This window comes from Notamacropus eugenii, chromosome 4 (genome assembly GCF_028372415.1).
Source record: "Notamacropus eugenii isolate mMacEug1 chromosome 4, mMacEug1.pri_v2, whole genome shotgun sequence".
Lineage (NCBI taxonomy): Eukaryota > Metazoa > Chordata > Mammalia > Diprotodontia > Macropodidae > Notamacropus > Notamacropus eugenii.
Window position 1 is genome coordinate 272,741,722 of NC_092875.1, and position 27,107 is coordinate 272,768,828.

The following is a 27,107-nucleotide window of genomic DNA, read 5'->3' on the forward strand; positions in this document are numbered from 1 at the left end:
TTCTTCCTCCAAAGGAATTTTGTTATCATTCTTCTACTTCTATAAAGTACTTCTTTCATAGTTTTGATTTTTATAGCATCCAATTTGTAAATTAATTTGAGTATTCTCATCATTTTTCATTATGCTGGAATGGTTCAACCATTACTTTTGAATATCCTTCCAGCTAAATCATTTTTTAAAAAGAGATTTCTGTGATTGTATCTTTACATGAAGGTCTTGAGTGTGACTTAAGATAGGCTCCTAGGTATTTTATGCATTTTATAGTTATTTTAAATGAGACTTTATGCCTTATTAATATATAATATTGTTCTATGTCACCTTGATTGTATCTGTTCTGTTCCTTTTGCATAAGATAGGCCTTTCCTGAGCTGGATTCTTGATGGATCCTATCCCACAAAGGCTGAGTGATACTTATGAAGTCAATTTTGCCTCTTTGTATTAGGATCTTTTGTTCACCTTGCTTATTACCGATACTTTGTGCTTTTGTATCTAGACATCTGAGGATGTGGATTTTACTACTAGCTTCTTTCTTGATTTTTGACTCCTGTGAATTACAGGTTTTCTTCTTCCTATATTTTAACCACTTTCTATGATACCTTGCTTGGTACATATAAAAGCAAGTTTTCCCCTCTCCTTTTCTTTTCATTTGAAGTAACTTTTGATCGGATTTATAACATTCATAGTCAATGAGTATTAGTTCTTATTAGTTGTGTAAGCTGTGATCCAGAAATCCAAATCCTGTTCTTAACCATCTGTCCACTTACCAAATATGTCTCTCTGGCCTAAGGTCCTTATCTTAAATTGGCAATAAGGAAGAAAATGCCACCTATACCCTCTAAGTTTTTCAATTTTTTGAATAGTACTTCACGTTCATTAGAAATATTTTCTAGATTCCTTCTCTCAACATTATCTGTTCCATGCCAATCACCAGAAGTGGCTAATGGGTATCAGGTCTGATAGGTCTCAAAAGATTTTCTGTAATGCTCTAAAAGTATATTATACCTCTTCATTGTTAACATGAATTCAACAAATTGCCACTTCAGTATCCCTCAGGGCACCACAAGTCAACCCATTTCATCTCTTCTTCCTCTTCCTCTTCCTGGTTTATCCTCCACCTGATGTCACATAAGGAAGATTTGCACTTGGTTGATATATAAACAACTATTTCCTTTTTAGAAGTTTCAGCTTTCTCTTTTACATTATGAACTTCACATTGAATATATCCTCTCTTGCCTCTTTATAGAGATGGGAGCTTATGGTGTGGAACATTGGATATAATGCGAAACTTTTTTGGTATCTTAGCTAGTTTTGATAAGCTATGCCTTCCCCCAATTTTAAAATACTTTGTTATATAAGACTGTTCTTTGAAAAGGGAGTGGAGGAAGAACAGGGATTGATAGAAAACCTGAGATATACTGGGTGTTGTGGGGAATGTTTGTGGTCTCCATTACTAGGAAAGCTAAAGATAGGAAACTCTGAGCTGCAATAGGCTAAGGCCTTTTGGGTCCATACTAAGGCCAGCACCAATATGATGAGGCTCCTGAAGTGCTTGAGGCAGGGTGAGGGGAGGTACACCAGGCTTCTTGAGAAAGATTGAACTGACCCAGGCCAGAAATGGAACAGGTCAAAGCTTTTGTTCCAATCAGCAGTGGAGTTGACCTATGAATAGCACTTCTAACCTGGGTGAGATAGGGAGATCTAATGTCAAAATTTGTTGTTGTTCAGTCATTTTAGTTGTGTCTGACTCTTTGTGACCCCATTTAGGATTTCTTTGGCAAAGATACTGGAGTGGCTTGCTATATTCTTCTCTAACTCATTTTTAGATGAGGAAACTGAAGCAAACAGAGTTAAGTGACTTGCCTGGGGTGACATAGCTAGTTAAGTGTCTGCGGCCAGAGTTGAACTCAGAAAGATGAATCTTCCTGACTCCGGACTTGGAATTCTATCACATTTTCTTCTCAGAGAGATGAAAATCTTCACTTTGAATAAAGAGAGATATGATTTAGGAGGAGTTGAAGCATTGGCTCTGTAGAGGTTATGGCAACATTGTCTTGTCCTCCATACTTGGTGAAATCATTCCCCTGTTCTTGTCCATACCTCTTCCATCTAATTACATCAGATACCTTCATTTTACAAATTCAGAAACTAAAGTTAAAAGAGAAGAGACTAGCCCAAGGTTACACAGGCTATAAGCGGCAGAGTCAGAATTCAAAACCCCATTCATTCAACTCTCAGTGATTTCTATACCATGTGCTTTATTTTATCAACATGATGGATTAAATAATACTGTTTGAGGTGATTTGGTAACCTTTCTCATTTTTAGCATTTCTTTTCCTATGGGATAGTGTATTTTGAGTTGTAAGCAATTATATTAGAAGGAGACTTTTGGACTTTCTTAACTTCTGAGCATAATACGTATATGTATCAACAACTAGAAATAATAGATGGAAATCATCTGTCTAGCAATCTCAAATATACAGAACACATCTTACTCGGAAGTTAGCAGAAAGTTCTCTGAGTAGCCAAAACAGACATTAATAGGGTATATGCTACCAGGGACACTGGAGAGGAACTCACTTATGACCACTTAGGAGTGCGACTTTCCCTTTAGCTGCAGCCCACTTCATGTCTGACTCTAAGAAAGTGAAATACCTGTGCTCTGCCCACTTGAAGGCTGAGGCTTATCATTATTTCAGGAGGAATCTGGACCTGTCTATTACCTTAATTGCACTCTAAACTCAGATAGGTGGCTTTCAAATTCCCAGCTAGTCTGTACTATTAAATCCAAATTGGTTTTTATAAAAACTTCAGTTACTTAAATCTGCTTCCCTTCTAGGTCTGTTCTTAACACTCATATTCAAGTAAGTAAAAGTAGCACAGATTTGAATAGCTACCTGGCTGTTTTAAATATGTTGTCACACATATACAGAAAAACTCTTGAAACAATACCAATTACAGAGATTTTTAAAAACAGATTTTTTATCTGTTATTCTTAGATCACCTAGATTTTCAACTTAAATTGTTCCCTTTACCCTTCCAAGAAGTCCATCCTTTGTAAAGAAATATTTTTTTCAAAAAAAAGAGAATTTTTTTTTAGCAAAATTGATCAATACAAAACAAAACAAACAAACCCCTGACATTATTTGCAATGCTTCTCATCAGTCAACTCTCTAGCTCTTCAAAGGAACAGAGAGAATTATCTTCTCATAGCTATTTATTTGAGGCCAAGCTTCATGTTTGCAATTTTTCAAGATACATTTTTAATTGTTTTGTGGCTGTTCTTTTCTTTTACAATATTGTAGTCAGGCAGCTAAGTGATTCAGTAGATAGAGTGATGACCTGAAAGTCAGGAAGACCTAAGTTCAAATTTGGCCCCCAATATACACCCTGGGCAATTCACTTAACTTCTTTACCTTGGTCCACTGGAGAACGATATGGCAAACCATTCCAGTATCTTTGCCAAGAAAACTCCATGAACAATTTGGTTCACAGGATCATGAAAAGTTGGATACAACTGAATGATAACAATGATAAGTCACATATATTGCTTTCTTGGCTTTGTTTACTTCACCTGAGTGAAGTCTTCCATGCCTTTGTGCATTTACTGTATTTGTCCTTTCTTAAAGCACCTCAGTTACTTTCATGTATCACAATTTGTTTGGACATTTCCATTAATATACACTAATGGTCAACCACTACAGGAATACCTTGATGGTCCTCAATCAAAGCTTATTTAAAATGGCAGTAAAAATCATTTCCATTTTTTTCACTTTTATTACCTACTTTTTGAGATTGCTGTGAAAAACAAGCGAGAGACCATATAAGTAAAAATGATTTTAGTAAACCCTCAATGATTACACAAATGTCAGTTTTCATTATTATTTTCAAAAACCAAAAAAAATATACCAGTGTGTTTGGGGTAGGGGTAGGGGAGTGACATTTGGTATTGGCACAAATTGACCTATACATCACAGTATCCTTCAGGATACTATTGTTCAGTTGTTTCAGTCATGTTTTGACCCTTCATGATCCCATTTGGGATTTTCTTGTCAAAGATGCTGGAGTGATTTACCATTTCCTTCTCTAGTGGTTCCATTTTGTCAGACATTCAGAGGTTAAGTGACTTGCCCAGGGTCACACAGTGTTAACCCCAAACCATATCACAAGTCCATGAGATACTGTGTTGCAACTAGGTTTATTACAAGAGAAATGAACATGCATGTAGAACTGTAAGTAAAGGCATAGACTTTGCGATCCAAGTTTGCATATTTATGACCGTACAATAAAGGAAAGAAGAGAAAACAGTAATCTCCTCCTAAAGAGGAGTGGCGGGGGGAGGGGGGGGGGGGAGGGGGAGAGGGAGGAAGGTGCAGTAAAGGTGGGAAAAGGACAAAAATCTCTCTCAAAGAGGAGAAGCAAGGCAATGCCAAAAGCTAGGTTCTTTTCCCTTGGGAATTGCTAGACCATGAAGATATGATGGTTTTCCTACAAGGACCAAGTGCACAGACAGTTTCTTAGCCTAGTGCAGACTGACCGGCTCCTGTCTTGATTCTCAATGATATACAGAGAATCCAGCTTGAGATGCAAGCAACAAACTATGTAAGCCTTGGGGTTGGGGTGGGAGTGGCTTCATCCTTGACAGTTCAGGACCTCCTGCATACCCTGGGTCCAGTGTTTCTGAAAAATATGGCAACTCTAAAATAAAAGATTAGGGGATCCCTTGACAACAGCTAAAAAATGTCTGAGCCTGGTTTTGAACTCAGGTCTTTGTGACAGCAGGTCCAGTGCTCTATCCACTGAGCCATCAGCTACCCCTACATAATTGCTACACTATATATATATATATTACGTGATATTTACTTTTCTGGCTTTCTTCTCATCTTTTAAATGGGACCAGGTGATTTTAAAGGTCCCTTTCAGTTCCAAATTAAATGATTTCGTGTTTATACTGATGAACTTCTGATAAAATATCTCCTACTATGCTTGTAGAAAGGGTGGGTAAATATGTATTACACTAATATGCAATCAGATTGATTTGGAACTTTTTAGGTGGTTTATTTGCTATCAACATGGCAACAAGTCTCTGATGGCATATTTCAGAGATCTATATTTGTTTCTGTGTTATTTTAACATCTTTTTCATGCTTTGAATAAAGATATAAAAGATATATGAAATTTATAAATGACAAAAATCTGGGAGAGATATCTAACATGCTGGTAGATGGAGTCAGCATCCAAGAGGATATTGAGAGACAAGCACTAGGTTGAATCTCATGATATGAAACTCAAACAGGATAAATGTAAAATCTTGTACTTGGGTATAAAAAGTCAGCTGTATAGGTGGAAGAATGGATAGACAGCAGTTCTCAAAAAGATCAGGAAATTTTAGTGGACTAAAATCTCAATACGAGTCAGTAATATGATGTGGCAGTTTAAAATGCTGATGTGATCTTGAGTTTTATTATAAGAGGCAAAAACTCTAAAAATAAAGAGGTTATAGTCCCACTGTACTCTGCCCTCATCCGACCTCATTTAAAGTACTATGTTCAGTTCTGAGCATCATGTTTTCAGAAGGACATTAATATACTCGAGTGTTCTCAGGAAGATAACTAGGATAATGAAGGGACCGGCATTCAGATGATATGAAAATTGAGTAAAGGAACTGAGTGTGTTGAGCTTAGAGAAAAGAACATGTAGAGGGTACATGATCTTTGCGAGATATTAGATTTTCTTCATAGGAGCTTGTAAGCAGAGACTGAAAGACCACTTATCAGGGTTGTTGTAGTGTTAGGCCTCTGAGATCTCCTCTGACTTTGCTAATTCTATCAAAAAACGGGCAAATTATACTCTTCCTACCTTAGTTCAGAAGGAAGTAAAAAATGTAATAGAGAAATACTTTCATCCTAAATGGAAACCAAATAGATTTTGGAGCTTAAAGTACTAAATTCTCCTGTAGATAGGAAATTGGTCCACATAGAATTATTTGCTCCTTAGAGATTCTGGGTAGCTCAAATTTCATTGTACATGCTTCATCTCTTTACCTTGTCCATATTCCTAACAAGTTTTATTAGTCCTTTTATCCCTGTCTCTTGCACATACATATTCTTTGATCATACCAGTCATTTTAACTATAATAATTGTATATACTAAAGTATTCTGAGATACTTTGACTGAATAGGAAGATGATCAAGACAGACTGATTTTCTTTTTCAAAATCTGGTCTTTTTTGATTTGTTTCTCTCCTTTTTCTGATGGGTTCACACAAATAAGTCTACTTCTAACAGAGAGAGCATAAGACTTTTTAAAAAATAATTTATTTTCCCCCAGTTACATGTAAAGACAGTTTTCAATATTCATTTTAACATTTTTTTTGAGTTCCAAATTTTTTCTCTCTCTTTCCCTCCCTGTAGACTCCCCTCCCTGAGACAGTAAACAACTTGATAGGGGTTATATGTGTTTAATCATGCAAAACATATTACCATATTGGTCAGGTTGCAAAAGAAGACACTGACCCAAAGGAAAAAAATACAGAAAGTGACAAATAGTATGCTCCAATCTGCATTCAGACTCCATCAGTTCCTTCTCTGAAGGTGGATAGCATTTTTCATCATGAGTTCTTTGTAATTATCTTGGATCATTGTATGTCTGAGAATAGCTAAAATGTTCACAGTTGATCACATACAGTATCACTGTTACTGTGTACAATGTTCGGGTTCTGCTCCCTTCATTTTGTTTCCGTTCAAATAAGTCTTTCCAAGTTTTTCTGAAATTCTCCTGCTTGTCATTTCTTATAGCATAATAATATTTCATCATAATCATATACTACAACTTAGAACATAGTCTTTCAAAGGAATATGACATTGATTCACAGGGCATTCTCAGAAACAGAGAAAAGGTAAAAGCAGCCGCTATTTAATAGGTGCTATACTATATTCCAGACACTATACTAATCACTGGGGATACAAAGAAAGGCCAAAATGCCTTCTGCCCTCAAAGAGCTCACATTCACAGGAGCAAGAGCGGAAATGTAAATAATGTAATAATATAAACACATATATATAGTTAGATGGCACAATGGATAGAATGCTAGACCTCAGGTTTAATTCTGACCTCAGACACTTATGGCTGTGTGACCCTGGGGAAGTCACTTAGTGATTAGCATAGTGCCTCCAGCTCTTAACATATTGCTTGTCGTATACTAGGTGCTTAATAAATGCTTATTGGATGACTGAGCTGACCTCTATCTATCTCTGCTTCCTCATCTTGTAGCAGGGATTTTAATAGCACCTACCTCTCAGGGTGATTGTGAAGATAAAATGGGATAATATTTGTAAGGTGCTCTGTAAACTTTAAAGTGCGATATAAATGCCAGTTATTATTACTGTCATTACTATTAGTGTTATTACTGTGTAGGTAACATTTATAGGTGCACCATCTAGCAGTATATTTACAGTGTAAATGCAAGGTTATCTCAGAGGGAAGACATGAAGGTGGGAAGGAGTAACATCCAAGGAACCAAGAAAGGCCTTCCGCAGAAGTGAGATTTGAGTTGTTTCCAGTGAAACCAGAGAAGAGACAAGGAGGCTGGGAGAAGGAGGGAGAGCTTTCCAAAAATGGGGACAGCCAGGAAAAAGCTACAGAGACTGGAGATGAAATGTCCCATGTGAGAAGCAGCAATTAGGCTTGTGTGGTTGACTCATAGAGTGAATGAGGGGAAAAACGGTGTACAAGACTGGAAAGATAGGAAGAGGCCAGGTTGTGAAAAATCTTAAAACACCAAAGGGATGAATTTATATTTGAATCCTGAAGGTGATAGGGAGCCGCTGGAATTTACTGAGTGTTGGGGGGAGAACAGGATTGGACTTGAGCTTTAGAAAAATCACTTTGTAGTAGAGTGGAGTAGGAGAGAGAGTGGAAGTAGCTCATACACACTTATTTCTTTCTATCCCATATCCTATCTATCTTATGGAAGGAGATGAGGCAGGTTACTTCTCCAAGTCCTGACATTAAGCAGCAAGTCCATGTTGAAACCGGGAATGGAACACAGGTGTAACTGGTTCCCAGACTCTGCTCCTGTCTGTAGCTGCTGGTGCTTCGACATCAGAATCTTATCTCTATGTGTCAAAGGCCACAAGCAGAGGGCTCGTGTGAATCCAGCAGGAGGCTCTATGGGGAAATGAGGCCAGCTGCCTTTGCCAGGAACCTAGAGGGAGATGCTTATTGTTGCCTGTAAGCCCCATCAGTCACATGGCCTAGCCAAGCAGTGCATGACAGGGCGCTTTGTGGATAATTAGCACTGGGGTCTGGTCAGCAGAAAGTACTCAGCTGTTAAAATCACAAAGGTGAAAAAAGGAAAGAGAATTTCTGTCATTTTCTTTGCTCCTTAGGGGGAAAAAGAAATTCCACAGAGAAACGGAATTAGGACAAGGAGAAAGACCACCAAGCGATAGTTCCCTTTGTGAGCCAAAAAAAGTACAGCTAAAATACAATGCTTGACTACGGGAAGAGAATGCTTTTGTCCATCACAGATGCTTCATGCATTTGTACATGGCCCATTTTTCTTCAGTTGAACACCCACGTCCTTCTGGTTTTATTTCAATTCTATACCTGAAAATTTTTTTATTTCCTGTTTTTGTTATTTTTTCCAGTACTTATAATTTACACAGGTATACACACTCTTTAGTGACTATGCTTTGCCCTCATGATATTTTTTATGCATTTTAAATTTGATTTAGAGAAACATGGAACTAGCTTTATGAATTTAAGTCAACCCTTTTGTATATTTCCTTACAACACTTTTCTTGGTTTGCATGCTTTCAAACTGGAGATCTCTAGGGCTGTGCGTGTGTTCTCAAATTCATTGCATTGTCATACCTGTTCTCTGTAATGGGGCTACTTCATGTTAATTATACAATTAATAAGCCAAAAGAAATCATTCCTACACATTGACATGCGATACATGCTTTTACTAGTCCATTTGGCTTAGGAGAGTGCAGATAAAATGAGACTGAGCAGATTTTTAAAGTTAAACTTCCTAGTCTTAAGATAGGCAGTGGCTTCTGCCTCGCTGTGTCAGCATCATTACTCCTGATTCAGAAAATGTCTTTGACAAGAGCTTCACAGGGAGCAAGTTATTAGAGACAAAGGTCTCCCTTCAGGCAATCCTGAAAAGAGGGACAAAAATGAAGGAAATAGAAAATATAAATGCAAATAAATTATATTTTGAACCAGCTGCCCTATGACCAGTTTTACATTGTTAAACACCAAACTCTATGATCTGGTACATAGAATGGTCATATGATTTAACAACCTAAGAAAGGATGTCCAACTGCTGGGTGCAGTTTTTCTCTTTGCTGTTTATATCATTTTTTTCATTTGCAAAGTGGCCCATTTCGACTCCTGATTATTCAAGTGCCTTCCTATTAAGAGAGGAATACTCTAATGTCCCATATTTTAGAGCCAAGGGAAGAAGGCACAGGAAAGTTTGATATCTGAAGGGCAGGGCTAGCTGTGGGAAAATCTTTGGAATCTTTCTGTCACTTACTGTGCGTAGATGGCTTTCCCTTCTTCCCTGGGATATCAGGTAGAAGTGCCAGAGCCAGAGAGGAATCTGACTGCAAGAAGAGCTCGAGAGAGACCAAAGAGCTCACTTTCTTTGGAGACTCCTGGTTAAGTGCTTCAGCCTCCCCATTCCTCTATCTGGATCACAGCATAAGGATCCTTTTCTTTGTATTTGTTGGAACAAGAGGCCATTTTAAATTGTGCTGGCCCTAACAAAATAGTGAGATAGATGGAATTGTCTTTTAATCCTAAACCCCTCCATTCTATGGGTGATTATGAAATCAAGTTTTTATATTTGTTAAAGGCACAGTGAAGGATACCAAGTTATACAAAGCATAGTCCTGCCCTTAAGGAACTGATTATTTAGCAAGAGAGACAAATAAGTATAAGGCAGAATAATTTCTAAAAGAGCAATGAAAAATGCTATGACAATCAATGAGAGGGATATCTCTTCTTTGACAAACACTGCCCTAACCACAAACACTCTGCTACCGTGCTCTCCTTTCGTCTTGCCAGAATTTGTAATCTGACATTTGCCATTTATAAGATTTCTTGGGACATTTGTATTTTAAACACTATTCAATCTGGGGAAAGAAAGGCATTTTCCTCAGTTAAGATAATTTTAGGCATCAGCTAGCTGATGAGAGACTATTTTGGGAAACTTCTTGGTAAACCAGAATTTGGCAATCCCTTCATGTAAAGATACATAGAAGGAAAGGACAAACTTGGTTATATTTTGTCCTAAATCCCCATGTTCAGAACCCAAATTCAGAGTCCTACTTTGGGGCTACATGTTTTCAGTTAACCTCTCATTCAGCCAGAGAAAAGAGAGGAGAAAAAAAAGAAACGAGAAAGTTATGGGACCAATTCTTTTTAAGTGTATCAAATTTGTACATATTAAGTCCAAAAGGAAGAGACTCCTTAAAGTCAAGGTTTTCCAGATACTTCTGTTTGCATATACCATCCTGCTGATTGTATTGGGCTAATTGCTGAATCACATTTTGGCTGTGAATTTAGAATATTGGTATTTCTTTTTGAAAAATCAAAGTTGTAGGTGATCCATAGGTAATTGATTAGTTATATAGTAAATGTAATTGGGCCATGGCATATTACCAACTATGACTTCACTTCAAGATGAATAAAAAGCATTATCAAGGGCCTGTGTGGTCAGAAAGGAAAATGAGTTGGTCATGTAAGACAGAGGGATAAAATATGGCTAAATCAAGTGCTATGTTGATATCTACGAAATATTTGAAAAAATATTTTAAAAACCAAATGAAAGAGTCCACCATTTTGAGTAGATCATCTATGAATATTTCACAGAAAATACGGATCGCTGTAAAACATATATGTTGTAGAGGATATTTCTGGGTTGTAATAGAAATCTAGTGAAAAGAACATTGGATTTCAAAATAGAAGACTTTGGTTAGAATCCTGATTTTGTCACTTAACATCTCTGGGTCACTGGGAAAGTTTCCTTACCTCTTGGGTTTTCTTTTTCCAAATATTGCCCAATTAAATCATTTCTACGAACTTTTTTAGGTCTAAATACCATGGTTTTCTGTGATTCTTGACATCTCATCCATTTTTGGAATTCCTTCACTGTGATTCCTGGAATAAATCCAATCCTACTTATTCAGGAGCTGAAGAATCTAGGAATATGGTAAAGATTGTAGGCTCACCCATTGAGAGCACAAATGATCTGGCATGAGTAAATGAGGGAGCCATAACGAGGCTACTCATTCTCTGGGATTCACATCTATGCTGATGCCACTGAACCTTGCTTGAATTAAATGAGTTTAAGCTAAACACCATATTTATTAATAAATCTTCATTTGAATGCTAATTTTTTTTTTTTATCAGACCTAGCCTTCAGTAAGAGAATACCAACAGGAAGTTTGCCACAATTTGTCATGACAACTGGTCACAAAGAATTTTTTAAAAAGTCAGAGAACTGAGGATTTCCTTTTCAGTAAGGTGAGAGGACAAGTGAGACTTTGCAGGGACCTGCATAAAACACGTGATGTTTGTGCTTTGGCTTTGGCAAAAGAACAGTTGAGAATTTACAAAGCAAAGGTTGGCCTTCAGCCTAGAGAATGTAAGAGAAATGAAGGTCTCTCCACTCTCTAGATTACTGTGATGATTAAAAAGGTTCAAGAGACATAGTTTCTGGGTAATTTAATCATTTTATTAATAAGACCAGCACATTATTAATTACATGGGTGGTCATTTGGCTGTCTCTCCTAGACCAAAGACAATCATGGCATCAGGCTCATAGTTCATATTTCCTTCAAAGAATAGGTATTCCTAAATGATGGCAATAAACCCTGATTGGATAACACAGTGGAAGGGGAGCTATATTTAAAAAGGAAGGGCTGAGAGTAACATCACATCAGCCTTGGACAAAGGAGATATCTCTATACTCAGACCACCCCCAGCCTTGGGCTATCTCTTCAAAGAATGTATACTCCAGCCAAACCTGAGCAGAACACAGCAGTTTCCATTAGGATGGGGTCCTGAACAAAAAGTTAGTCCAGTCTCATTATCATCAGTGTGCTTCAAGAGACTGAACTTTTAAAATCCACATTTTGAAAGAAAGGGAGAGCTCTGGATCTTCCCAAGATATTGGTTATTAATAATTATTTCTCTCATTACCTAGGCAAACTATTGCTTAGAAAGATGGAATAAGTGCTTCAAAGCAGAACTAAAGACTATGTGTTTATTATCTGGGTATCTCCTTCAGGATTTGTCAGTCTCTTGCTTTATGATTTTTGCTTTATAGAGTCGGTGTGCATTGCAGAGTCAAGAGCCATTGGTCTGAATTCAATTTTAGACAAATTAGTTATGCAAAACAGCTTTTTTTTAAAGCATCTTTTTTTGACAGCTATGTGGCCTAGTAGATAGTGTTTGACTTGGAATCAAGAGTTCAAATTCTACTTTAGACATTTATTACCTGTGTCACCTTGAGCAAATCACTGTCTTTCAACCTCAGTTTCCTCAGTAATATGAATACTAATGCACTTGTCCCACAGGTTTGACACATGGACAGTGCTTTCTATATGAATACTACTATCATTATTATTATTTACCTGTAAAATGGGGATATCCAAACTTGTGCTATCTCACAGGATTGTTGTGGGGAAATGCAGATTTACAAACTTTAAAGAATTAAATAAACGTGAGTTACTATTATTGCAGCCACATAACAGGGTGTCTAGTAAGTGACTGTTAAGTGGATTCATCTTTTAACTCTACAGTTTACTTCCCCTCCTCACCTCATCCCACACTTCTTTATAATCAGGAATAATAGTGCTTTTGCTCCCTATTCCACTATGTTTCCTAATAGTTGTTTGTGATAATGACTTAAAAACCAAATAAATTAAAGTCCCCTAAACTTTGTCCTCCACCTACTTTTCTAGTTTTAGCTTCTACTTCTCCCTTACATAAGCCCTACCCTCTGGTCAATGTAGTCCTTCCCCAAACACAGTACACATGTTATTAATACTACAACTGTGCTCATTTGGGGCGAGGTAATGCCCATTCAGTGAACAGGTCTGCTTAGAAAGTAGTCAGGGAATGGCCTTTTTAATAAGGCAAAGAAAAATAACTACGTCAGCCTGGGAGGGAAATAGCAACAGTTACTATTGATAATCACTCTTAAGCCAGGAGGGTCCAGAAAACAGCTAGGAAGGGAAGGGAAGGAAAGGGAAGGGAAGGGAATCTCTGGCCCAACAAACTTACTTTCCTTTGGATAGAAGGAATGGGAGAGGAAGACAGACAGGAGAGGAGGAGCTGAGTTGCCTAGTTAACTGGTTCACCCTAAGTGAGTACTGAATAGGCCTTGGCCTAAAAGGCCCAAGTTCTCCCATTGCATCTTGGGCCATCTCCAGTCATCCTGATGAATATCTGGTCACTGGATCCAGATGGCCCCAGAGGACAAGTGAGACTGGGGACCTTGCACAGCCCTCCCAAGTCAAGTACAGGTCATGTCATCATTTCTCTGATGACATGGTCTTCTTCGGCAATGAAGAACAAACAAAACAACCTTTGCTTATGCTGTTCCTTCTACTTGAAATGTGCTCCTTTCATCTCTGCTAATTTGAAGGTGCAGCAAGGGCTGAGGGCCTCACTGAGGTAAATCATTTAAATGACATCAGGACATCTTGGGTATTGTAGTTAGGTGACCTGACTCCCCTGAAATGAAGTGCAATGAGGTCAAGAGCTATGCATTTCCCCTGGAGAGGACAGTGTAGCCATCCATCACAGACAGACTGGATGGTAGCATCCAGAGTTGAAGAAATATTTGAGCTGTAGTGGATTTTGTCCCTTCAGGGAAGAAATCAAGAGACCAAGGGTGTGGCTTCTTTCTCTTTTCCTTTCATTCTTCCTGAGATTTATTTATGCTTATCTTTCACAGTTGTTATGGTATTTCTTCTATAAGATTAACTCACTTAAACTAAAAGGACTTCCTTCTTCATTGATTTGCTGAGTATCATAAAAAAAATTAATTGGAGTATGCACTGGAGTAACTTTGAAGGGCTTACTTATTTCACAAATTAAATGTTACTAGAGTCTGGAGTTTGGATTTAGGAGGTTAGATGACATGGGAGAGGGGTGGTTTTTGAGCTGAAGTTTAGGTTTTTTTAAAAAAAAAATTATGAATGATCCTATAACAACTCTCCAAAGCAAAATTTTAAAACCTGAATGTAGACTAATTTAGATTTTTACTAGCTGAATAAGTCAAATAGAGCCATAGAAACTTTGAGGGTACTGGAGGACAAACTCTCACCTTTTATCTGAATGAAGTGAAGTGACAGGAAGTTAGAAGGGCTAGAGGAGAAAGTCTTGCCACTTACACATAGTCAGAGAGCTCTCCACTGGACCTCTTTCTGATTGGGAGGAAAAAGTGAGAACACTGATGCCTTGTACTCCATAGTGCCAACTAAAGTTACAGCAATCTCATCTATCCTTTGAAGCCTGTTCAAATGATATCACTTCCATAACATTTTCCCTGAACACCCAAATGTGAAATATTGTCTTACTTGAATACCTGTAAGATTTTGTTTGCACCATTCTCATTGAAATTAGGAATACTATTTTGCATGCATATCATCTCTTCCTAAGGAAGGGAGATATGATATGTATGCTTCTCTAGGGGCAAAAACTATTTCTTTTTATCTTTCAAGGTACCTTGAACAGTGCCTTGCATAATCGGTACTCAGTAAACTTTTAATGAAAGGAACACAAGGAAGGAGAGGAGGGGAGGAAATTAAAAGGCATATTTGTATTCAGAACCTCAGTCTCCACTTCTGGGAATGGGTAATATATTGCAGGGTGTTGTAATACATTTAAGAATATATTACATTTGTTTAGGAACATATGAAAAAACAACTTTAAGATTTGAATAGAAGATGGTAAAGAAAGGCAAAGTACAACTTCTTTAGTGGGAGAAGAGAATATTAATAAAGAAATTATCATGAGACAGTGAGCTATCACTTAACTTTCCTTTTTTTTTCCTAAGGAGGCCACTATTAATAATTTCTTGCTATTCTGAGCATGCATTTGTGCTGCTGCAGATCTCTGTACTTTGTCAGTTTATGCTATTACTTGGTGTGAAATTGACAAGTAGCGATGGTGGGAAATTGACAGAATGAGGCACAGGGATGGCGGCTGCTGCTAGCAGTTGGCTTGCTCATTGTCTGGGTGGGGGCGGGGAATCAGAGCATCCTTACTCATGTATTTAACTTAACTTTAAGATATTCTCAACGTTATGAAATTGTTCTTTGGACTGAAAGTACCTTAGAGATGATCTCATCTGTTCTTTCCTCCCCTCTCCCATCCCTCCACTTCCTCCACCTGTGTGTTACAGTAGAAAAGAACCAAGTCATTCAACTACTTTGGACCTTGATTTCCTCATCTGTAAGATGAGGAGGTTGAACTAAATAATGTATAAAGTTTCTTCCAGTTCAAAATCTTATAACTTCCCCAGGGAGGCAGCGTGCTAAAGAGCAGTGGTCCAAGGTGAGAGTGCCTGGATTCATATACCACCTCTCATGCTTATTACTTGTGTGATCTTGAGCAAGGTACTTAAACTCCCTGGGCCTCAGTTTCCTCTTTTTTAAAATGAGGAGTTTAGGCTAGATGGGCTCTGAGGCCCCTTTTAAATTTAGATCTATGATCTTATGATCCTAGGATCCATTCTCTGACTTCTTATCTACTGTCACTCCTCTAGCCTCATTCTAGCCCAGTTTTAAGGCCGTATTATACTGAAAGCCAGAGCGATAATGAAGATGAGGCATGTGAAATAAATTCTTCAGGTGTGCAAAACTCAGAGGCACACACATATCATCCCACAGATACATACACATGTGTCTACATATATAATAGGCATGCCTACATATTATCTCTATATATATATATCTATGTAAAATATACACATATGCCTACTCTCCTAAGCATGACATAATATTAGGATGGGAGAACAATTTTATATTCTTGCCTCAGGCACAAAATTAGCTAGTTACCATGCCACTAGAAACATCCTGTAGTTGTCTAACCTAGCCTTAAAACTCTCAGGGGGATATTTCCCTAATCTTTCTCAGGCATTTATTTTGATATTTCCTATCTATACAGGTTAGGGAAAAAGTTCCTAGGGGGCTTATGGATAAGAAAATATTCCTTTACAGGTGAGTGAAAGAATCTCAGGAGATGATTATCAAGCTCCAGCACACCCCAGCTTTTCTGTACTCTTCCAGGGTCTTTGCCAATCCTGAAAATTCAGATTTATCAGGAATTTTGCCCAATTGCTTCTGCTTCAGAAGATTTTTCCTGCTCTAATGCTTTACCCTTGTAGATGACCTTCAGATCTGACATAGAGCTCATACTGGGCAATTCGTCCTTCTCAAATCTAACAAATCTGTTTTGAAAAGAAGAATGTCTAGCATATAAATAAGTATATGTGTGTTTTTATATCTAGAGGCACAAATTTCTATGGCTTCATATACATATACGTACACACATACATGCATGCATACATGTATAAACAGTGAGGGTAACAGTAAGTATGAGAATCATTTGATAAACTAGATATCTGGTCTTTGGGGGAAGATGAAGGCAGGTGATGTCAGAGAGAGCTACTTAACAATATGAACTGTCCAAGAATGAAATGTGCTGCTTCAGGAGGTACTGAATGCTCCTTCAATAAAGGTCTTAAAGTAGAGACTAGAGACTACTTTTCAGGGATATTATATAGAGATGATTTCTCTTTCAATATGGGTGGTACTGGATGACCTCTCAGCTTCTTTCCAACTCTTGGGATTCTGCAAATTCTGTGAATAAACAAACACACATATATGTATGAATATAATACATTTATGTTTTAATCCTTTTTCTGATTCCCTTTCTATGGACCATTTCATTCCTTATCACCAACCTATATAAAACATATGTGTATACTCCAAAAACAGCCACTCACTCAGAATAAGTAAAAGATTTATTCTGGTCTGGTGATAAGGAACGGTGCCTAAAGGATGATCTGATAGACTATTCTAAAAAATCATTAAATTGTCAGCTTTGCAGAGACCTTAAAGCTTTTCCCTTGAATTATAAGTGAGCAGATTTGACCCTCTGAAGTCTCCAAGGATATTGACCTAGAGAAAATCTAAGGGGAATGACTAGCTATAGAACCCTGGTGCTATGGGATCCTCTCAAGGCTGTCCAGTCTGCTTTTTCAATATTTTCTGTCAATGGAAAATCCAGGGTACTTGGTTTTTAAGAAAAGGAAAAGAGAAAGAGGAGAGGAGCACCCAGGGCACTATTTTAATTTTTAATCAACCAACTTATATTTGACTAATATTTTCCCAGGGAGGGTTTCAGTTGGATGTTAAAGGATGATTTGGATCCAGAGAATTGTGACATTACAGAGAGGAGGTAAAAGAATAAGCATTTCTATAGCACCTATTAAGTGCCAGGTACTTTAAAATATTTCATTGGAGACTCACAACAATACTGCAAAGTAGGTGCTATTTTAATCCACATTTTACAGTTGAGGAAATTGAGGCAAATAGAGGTTATGTGACCTATTCAGTGTCGCACAGCTAGTAAGTGTCTGAGGCCAGGTTTGAACTCAGGTGTTGCTGACTGAAGGCACAGTGCTCTATCCATTATGTCACTTAGCTGCCTACAAAAAAATGGCTTGACCGGAAGGTCTGGCGGTCTTAATAAAAAAGGGATATTCATGGGGAAATGTGAAGACTATTGTGCCTGCATTAGAAAGATTATTCATTCTGGAGAGTGGAATGTAGAAGAATTAAGTTAGTGGTTGATTAGATTCAAGATCTAGATATTTTAAATATTAAACAGAAATATGCAAAGTAATATTTACATTTCATCTTTCAAGCCATTGCTGTGACACAAACTTCACTACTCACCATGGATAATTGACTCTTTTTATTGGGTTTGCTTTTTAAAGGCAGCTGTTTTTATAATGGCCAGCATGCAAAATGAATGTGGGGTCATTTCATGTAATAATACCACGAAAAGAAAATTAACATCTTCTCTTTCTTTTCTTCCTCTGCATTTACATTCTCTTCATTCTCTTTCTTCTCCTTTTCTTCCTCCTTCTTTGGTTTCTATTTTCTCAGGTGGCTTCCTTTTATGTCCCAGGGCATAATTCACTCAGAAATAGAACTTTATCCTCAAGGTAAGTATGGTAATGGGGAGCACAGAATTGTGTTGTCATCATCAATGTACAAAAAATATCACCCTATTCACCACTGGATTTCTGTTTGATAGAGTATAACATTTTTATTCAATTTTATTCAATTCAACAAGAATTTCCTAAGTTCCTACTAAGTGCCAGTTTAGGTACCAGCATGGGAGACACAAGGTTATGAAGGGAACAGTTTGCCTTTAAGAAGCTTAAATTTTGCTGGGGAAATAAAACATGTAAGCAGATAAGTGAATAATTTCTACCTACCTACATACATATATATGTACACATACATATAATATACACATATATGTATATATACATATATGATTTTTCCAAAAATTTTACACATGCACACATATGCATGTGTATATAACACATAAATACATTTTTGTTGTTTAGTCATTTCAGTCATGCTCAGCTCATTTTACAGATGAAAAACTGAGGTAAAAAGGGTTAAGTGACTTACCCAGTATCACATAGCTGGTAAGTTTATGAGGCCAGATTTGAACCCAGATCTTCTGGACTCTAGACCTGGCACTCTATCCACTGTGCCACCTAGCAGCCCATACACACACACACACACACACACACACACACACACACACACACACACACATAAACACTCCTACCCACCCATTTATACCTATATCCTTGTGCATGTACAAGATGCACATATGAGTATATGAATGCACATGCAATACATGTATACATTGTATTGCATGAGAGCAATCTATACATGGAACAAACTTATGTATACACACACATATGGATATGAATGTATATATAAACATGTGTATGTATATATGAACACACATGTGCATATCACGCACATATATTCACACACATATACATACATGTATGTATGTATGTATGTGTGTATGTATGTATGCATGTATATGTACACACATATCCCTGGAAGAAAAGTGAGTTTTCTAACAGCACATTTTTTCATACCTCATGTGTCTTTTGATCTATGCTTCCTCATTCCCTATCCCCTGCTTACTCTTCACTCTTCACAATCCTCAAGCTTTAAGCCAAGATTACAATGATAATATCACGTAGTTACCTTCCCTGCTTAAAAACCCAAAACAAACAAACAAAAGAAATCCTGGGGAGATTTTCTGATTTTCCACGGGCATATACCATATTGTCACCCATTTACTCATTTGAAAAAAATGATGCAGAGTTTTCCAGGGAGGATGGAGTAGAGATTATGAACCAGTTATCCCCTACTGCAGATGTTTAGAGAAATTCTAGGGGATGGTGTCTGATAGTCACACAGTTTCAGTTCCATTTAGTATCTACCTTTAAAACTCTACAGCCTTTAAGGAGTTAAACTCGCATGCTTTCCCCCCTCCCCACTTATAATGTCATAAGACAGGTCTATTATTAACTGCACTTCACTTTTATGTTTGCAGAAATGCAAATAAACCATCAGGCTAAAACGCAAGAGGAAGCAAATGGTAAATGTTGTTGCTGCTTTTCGTCTTTTAATCATCTGAAAGAGTCTATTTCTGTTCTAAGATTACCTGCCTTGCACATTTTTCTGGTCTATTCTTCCTCACTTTAAAAATATTGATTGAAAATACTTAAAATGAATACAGCAATGAACATTAAACTGCAATTTGATAGAAGAAGAAAATCACGTGAACATTTTGTTTTCCTATAGATGCTTTTTTTTTTGCTCTTTTCCCGCTTCTGCACTTTTAAATATCTTGGGAAATTATCATTTGCCTAATAATTAATTTCTACGAATTTATCTTGCTTTTACTTCATTTGACTAAATGTGCATATTGGCTTCAGAGCTTTCTGTTTAAGGCCATTGGTGATTATCTTTTTTTCTATAGCTTTCACTTTTCAAGCCAGTGCGCAATTGTTTTAAATCCATCTTTGCATTTTGATATTAATATTGACTTCAATGACATGCAGAAGTATCTTAGTTAACAAACTTGCTGCTGTCACAAATACTTTCAAGTTGAACAATAATTTGGAAATCACCAGGAGAGAGAAAATAGCCTTCAGGATCTCCAGTGAGACTCAACCACTTCATTCAGTTTCTATCCCCATGACAAATAACTAATTATATCATTTGTATTTAGTTATATTATAAATTAAATTCCAGCCAGCACTGTACCTTCACATTTTTGTTTTGAACAACAGAAAAGGGAGAGGAGGATCCACTACTTTAATTGCCTTTCTCGGAAGACCAGGTCAGGCCAGTTTTCAGATTTTTCATATAAACACAAATATGCAAGTGCTGTTATTCCAGGAAGCCCAAATATGCTTGTGCTTGAGCAAAGAAAGAGACACAAAAGTTCAGCTTCCATATTGACCAAGAGATGACCTGCGGGTTCATTAAATATCATAAAATGTACTAAGGTGCTAGAATTATACTCTCAACAAGAAAAAAAAGTATCTTAATTATCAAACATGAGAAAAGTGTGTGATTAGTGTAGGATATGCAAGTAGGGTTTATATTTACAGATTTAAAAAAATTCTTGGAGAAAGATTTGAATCTAGGGTAACATTGCTGATAACAATTGAAGTAATATAGATTATTTACCTAGGATTTTACTCACCATACGTCAAATGTAATTATTGCAACAAACTATTCTATAATATATATTTTTAAACTAACAAGATCTAGAATTATGCCAAATGGAACAAAAATAGATGGGCATTTCATCATTCTTTGGGATATAAATCCACCAAATTCAGCAGACCATGGAATGATTAGCTTTTTTGTAATTCTATGAGTGAGCTATTCCAATATGAAAGGGATACTCAACAGTGTTAGAATACTCTAGTTCCTTCCTCCTTACTTGCCCTAAGCTATTCACTGGTTTTTATTTCAATTCAGAGTAATCATAACTCTTCAATTTTCCAGAACCAAAGAGGGGGATTCCACAACCTTCCTTCCATGCTTCTGGTGCATTCCAGACTAACTTAACTCTTACAATTAGGACATCTTTAGAAGTTCATCCAAATACCTCTTTCAGAAAACATTTTAAACATGTTCCTTTTGTCCTATTTTCAGGAGACACAGAATAGCTGCTTCTGCTGCTCATTATGTTTTGACTCATTACATTCTTTTTCTATCATTTTACCAGCAAAATAAACTGACTTCCTTTTGTCTTACACTCCCTGGACCATCTCCAACTTCTCTAGATCTTCCTGGAATTGGTCCCCAAGATGAGCACAGTACTATAATAAAGATCTAAGAAGAGAGAAAAGATTAACGAATAGTTATGCAAACATTCTGCTAGTCAGTGTATGTATTTAAGCTTATACTATTACCCAGGCACAATGGTTCAGTCACACTTTTGGAGCATCTACTATACACAAACTATCATAATAGGTTTGGCATTATATATGTACATATCTAAAGTAATTACATTTCACTTCTACTATTGGTTGAGGAAATAAAAATCTTTGGTTTTCCATGTTTTAGCATAACTATTAAAATACAATCTGTTTTTACAGATTATTTGGAATTATCTATTACCCATAGACAATATCAGACTGGATATATACTGTAATGTAGCCATGACTTATAGCATATTTTTGAGGATATGGTAGGAATTTTGAGGTCAGAAACTTTAGAACACATTCATATATAGTCTATACTCCAGATTTCCTTGTGTATATTATCTCTTTAGTGGATAATATGAATACCTGAAGGGTTTGTGATTTTTTGTCAATATGGAGAACTCCCTGAGACAACACTGATTATATTTCATTTAAGAGTTAATAGATAAGTCCTAAAGAGTTGTCTGAAGAATATGAAATGATTTGTCCAGATTCACACAGTAAGTGAATATTTGAGGTGGGCTTTGGGCCTGGGTCTTTCCCATTTTTTGCCCAGCTTTTTATCTGTTGTGTAATGTAACATTTGAGCATTGTATGTTGTTTATTTTTAACACTACCTCTGTCTGTTTCCCCATATGTTCCTGGCATGCCTCTTCCATTCTATAAAGTCAGTGTGTGCTCAGAAATTTGAACAAAAACTACCCATAGCTGATGTTAAACATAGTTTAGGAATGTAAAATTTGCTTCATAGTCCTATCATGCATGCAAGAGAAAATGCTTATTAAATTCAAGTCAACAAATATTTGGCTACAAAAAAAGCATTTAATTTGGTAGAACAAAATTTATCCTTAAAGGCTTTCCTCCAAAGTGTTTCCTATTTATATATAAAAATCATATAAGACTCCCTGATAGAAACAATAACAGAAATGACTTTCTTCTGAGATTCTCTGATAATTAATGTTCTAAATAAGGCATAAAACAGGGAGACTTGCTTGCCCAAAGGTGTTTGCAGCTGCCATGGAGGACATTCAGTGCAGACTCTAAATGGAAGAGGAATTCCCTATATATGATGATGAGGTCCTGTCTAGATGCTTCTGCTTGCAGATGGCTTTGTGATAACTGCATCAAGCCCTGGAACGTGGAGGAGCATCCCAAATGAGATTGGGGTTCAGATTACCAATCCATACAGGAAAAACTAAGTGGCTGAAGAATATCTATTGCCCAAACTGTGATATACAGTCAGTGAACAAGCCAAGTCAACAAGTATTTATTAGGGCCATACTATGTGCTAGGGAGGGATTGTGCTAGGGCCAGGGATACCAAAAAGACAAAACCAGTTCATTTTGAAGGAGCTCATATTCTAATGGAGAAGACAACTTACAAAAAAATGATGTACATACAAGATATATACAGAGTAAGTTAGAGGGAATCTCAGAAGAAAAGCATTGAGGTAACCATGAACGGTTTCTTGCAGAAAGTGGGATATTAGTTGAGACTTGAAGGAACCCAGGAGGCAAATACAAGTGAGAAGAACATTCTAGGAATGGGAGACATCTAGTGAAAAGTCATGGAGTTAGGAGATGAAATATCTATCATGTGTGAGGAACAGTGAGGAGGCCTATGTCAAGAGTACATATAGGGGAGTAAGGTGTAAGAAGACTGGAAAGGCAGAAAGGGTGTGTGTGTGTGTGTGTGTGTGTGTGTGTCTGTGTGTGTGTGTGTGTGTGTGTGTGTGTTATGAAAAGCTTTATAAGCCAAAGAGAGGGTTTGGGAGCCACTGGAGTTTATTAATTAGGGGGGTATAGGTGTGTGAAATGATCAGATTTGTGATTTAGAAAGATCAGTTTTACTGCAGAGTAAGTGGATGATACACTGGCATGGGAAAAGACTTGAGACCAGGACGATCAACCAGAAGGCTATTGCAATAATTACATGGACATTCCATGCACATAGTCTTGATATCAATACAAATATCGTGATAGACCCTGTCAATGGACAGTGATCCAGACCCAGAACTGAATAAGAGGAACAGAACAGGCTCTGTATTTGTGAATCTGAATAATGCTTTCAAGGACCACAAGCTTCTCCCTGAAACAATTCCCAATCTTTTTAACACCAATAGTCTTCTGATGATTCTATATGACTAAAATCATGATATTGCAGTCTCCTCAGAATCAAACTTGTGGATCACCCAAAGGGAAGTGGAGAGAAGCACAGTGGGTATAAATAAGCTACAGAAGTTTGCCAATGAAAAATTGAAGAAGCTGAATTAAAGATTTAACAAAGGTGATCCATGGAAAGGAATTGGACCCATAATATAGCACAAGTATAGGATAGACATCCTGCATCTTTCAGTGTGCCAATGTAATGTTAAAAGACCAAGAGGAAAAGTCCTGGCTATTGGGCTACTGCTCTGTGGAGAATTTATGGAAGCACTCATGATGAGAAGTCATTGATGGGTTGCAATTTGCACCCATCTCAATGAAAAGAATGAATGATTCATTGACCAATAAAGATCCTATTTGGTTTAACATGCAAATGAATTTGAGATAGACCAAAAGGTGAGCTAAAGAGGCAATATCATTTGTGTTCCACCCACCTAGTTTTCCTTGTCTTTATTGTATATATCAATCAACAGCCAAGTCTGAAGGCCTTGGTACTCTATTTTGTCAAGCAAGAAAAAAAAAAAAAAGAAAAAACCAAATATCTCAGGCACCCTGAATTCCTCCCCTTAACATCCCCTTCAAAAAAAGAATTTGTAGTCCCAGCATATTATCTGGGGTACACATGAACACCTTTGAGCACGCATTATAAGCAAACTAAATGGATAGATAATATCCAACTATGTATTAAAATGTATATACAGATCCATGATATACAGTGCTCACACTAGAACTTCTCGCATCTAGCATTATTACATGTAATTAATATAATTCATATAGCATGAGTTTTTAAAAATCTTTGTGTCTCTCCCTAAGCACAGTGTTTTGCATAAAGATGATGAATGATTGAATAGAAAAAAAATCATTAAGGGCTTACTATATGACTACACTGTTTTAAGTGCTAAGGATAATACAGGAATTTACATTCTATTAAGTCCAGAACCACCTTCCCCTTTTTGTGTTATTTCCCCATTACAGTGGAATTTCCTTAAGGGAAGGGTCTTTTCTTACTTTTGTATTTATATCCTTAGCACTTAGCACAGTACTTGGCACAGACTAAGCATTTGATGAATAATCTTTCATTCATCTATTAATGAGTATTTAATGAATATATAAATATGAGTTATGTATCTTTCTAATTGAGGGTAATTCTTGTCTTGGTAATATTTAGGTCTGACAGAACTGGAAGTCAGGTAGCAATTAGATTGGGCAGAAAAGGGACTAGGGATCCAAAAAGCTCTGCAGGGTTGGAAAAAGTTCAGGAATTGATTATTTCAGGAATAAGCACATGAATAGGTTCAAAATCAGAGACTGGCCCATCGGGAAAAAGGATAGGTAGAACATGAATATCTTTAGCAAAAATCCAAATTTAGTTCTAAATAGGTTATATATTCAAGATAGGTGAGGGTAGGCAATTAGTGGAAGTCCCAGTAGTAGTTACTGCAGCATTTTGACAAACATTTGGTATCAAGGAGATCTGCTAGCAGGTGTCATTCAATCTCCCTGGCTTGACTGGAAAACTTGAGATTTAAGGCTCCATGCTGGGAGCAAAACTCTGTTCCCCATTTCTTTAGTAAAACCATATTCTTTTTTAAATAGTATTTTTATTTTTTTCCAATTACATGTCAAGACAATTTTTAGCATTCATTTTTACAAGATTTTGAGTTCCAAATTCTTCTCCCTCCTTCCCTTCCCTCTTCCTAAAATGGTAGGCAATTTGATAAAGGTTATACATGTGCTATCATGTAAAACATATTTCCATATTAGTCATAGTTGTGAAAGAAGAAATAGATCAAAAAAGGAAAAAAACCCAGAAAAGAATAAAGTAAGAGAAAAATATGCTTCAATCTACATTCAGAGTCTATCAGTTCTTGATCTGGATGTGGATACCATTTTCCTTTGTGAGTCCTTTGTATTTGTCTTGGATCATTGTGTTGCTGAGAAGAACTGAGTTATTCATAGGTGATCATCACACAATATTGCTGATACTGTGTACAATGCTTTCCTAGTTCTGCTAATTTTAGTTGGATCAGTTTGTACAAATCTTCCAAGTTTTTCTGAAATCTTCCTGTTCATCATTTCATATTGCACAGTAGTATTTTATTACATTCATGTACCACAGCTTCTTCAGCCATTCTCCAAATAATGGACATCCCTTCAGTTTCCAATATTTTGCTACCATGAAAAGGGCGGCTATAAATATTTTTGCACATGTAAGTCTTTTCCCCTTTTTTTATGATCAATTTGGGATATAGCTCTAGTAGTGGTATTGCTGGATCAAAAGGTACGCACAGTTTGGTTCCTCTTTGGTCATAGTTCCAAATGGCTCTCCAGAGTGGTTGGATCATTTCACAACTCCAACAACAGTGCATTAGTATCCCAATTTTATGTCATCCTCTCCAACATTTATCATTTTCCTTTTTTGTCATATTAGCCAATTTGATAGGTATGAGGTGGTACCTTGGAGTTGTTCTAATGTGCATTTCTCTAATTAAAAAGTGATTTAGAGGACTTCCTCAAATGCCTATAAATAGCTTTGATTTCTTCATCTGAAAACTGCCTGTTCATATGCTTTGACCATTTATCAACTGGGGAATGGCTTGTATTCTTATAAATTTGTCTTGGTTCTCTATGTATTTGAGAAATGAGGTCTTTGCCAGAGACACTTGTTGTGAAGATAGTTTCTCAGCTTTCTGCTTTCCTTGTAATATTAGTCACATTGGTTTTGTTTGTGCAAAAGTTTTAAATTTAATATAATAAAAATTATGTATTTTTCATTTCGTAATGCTCTCTATCACTTGTAACTCACTTAGCTTCTTTAAGAATTCAGATTCTCTACCACTTGGTACATATGTGTTTAATACGATATTACTTCATTATCTTCCTTATCTGTTTTAATTAGGTCTATTTTTGTTTTTGCTTTGTCTGAGATTGGGATTGCTACCCCTGCTTTTCATTTATTTACTTTTTGCTTCAGCTAAAGCATGATAGATTATGTTACAGCCCCTTACCTTTACTCTCTCTGTGTTGCTATGCTTCAAGTGTATTTCTTTCAAACAATATATTGTAGGACTCTGGTTTTTGATCCACTCTGCTACCCACTTCTATTTTATAGGAGAGTTCATCCCATTAATATTCACAATTATTACTGTGTATTTCCCTCCATCCTATTTTTCCTCCTGTTTGTCCTATCTCCTTTCACCCTTTCTCTCCAGTGTTTTGCTTCTGTCTACCACCTTTCCCTGGTCTGTCATCTCTTCTGTCAATCCTCTTTATCCCACTTTACTTAATCTCTTTTCCTACTTTCCTGTCAGATAAGATGGATTTCTGTATTCAACTGATTGTGTATATTATTCCCTCTTT

The 27,107-nt window shown here is 36.8% G+C and overlaps 1 protein-coding gene across 5 annotated transcripts in view; it reads left to right on the plus strand.

Moving 5' to 3' along the window:
* The window catches only part of LOC140501243 (lipoxygenase homology domain-containing protein 1-like), a 680,545-nt gene that overhangs the window by 258,655 nt on the left and 394,783 nt on the right, over positions 1–27,107 (plus strand). For 4 of the 5 annotated variants that reach the window (XM_072604606.1, XM_072604605.1, XM_072604608.1 and 1 more), the window contains 2 exons: positions 18,203–18,261; positions 19,692–19,736. In XM_072604606.1, coding sequence (XP_072460707.1) covers positions 18,203–18,261; positions 19,692–19,736 — 104 coding nt within the window. The remainder of the gene's footprint in view (positions 1–18,202; positions 18,262–19,691; positions 19,737–27,107) is intronic. The other variant, XM_072604607.1, reaches the window with a different exon arrangement.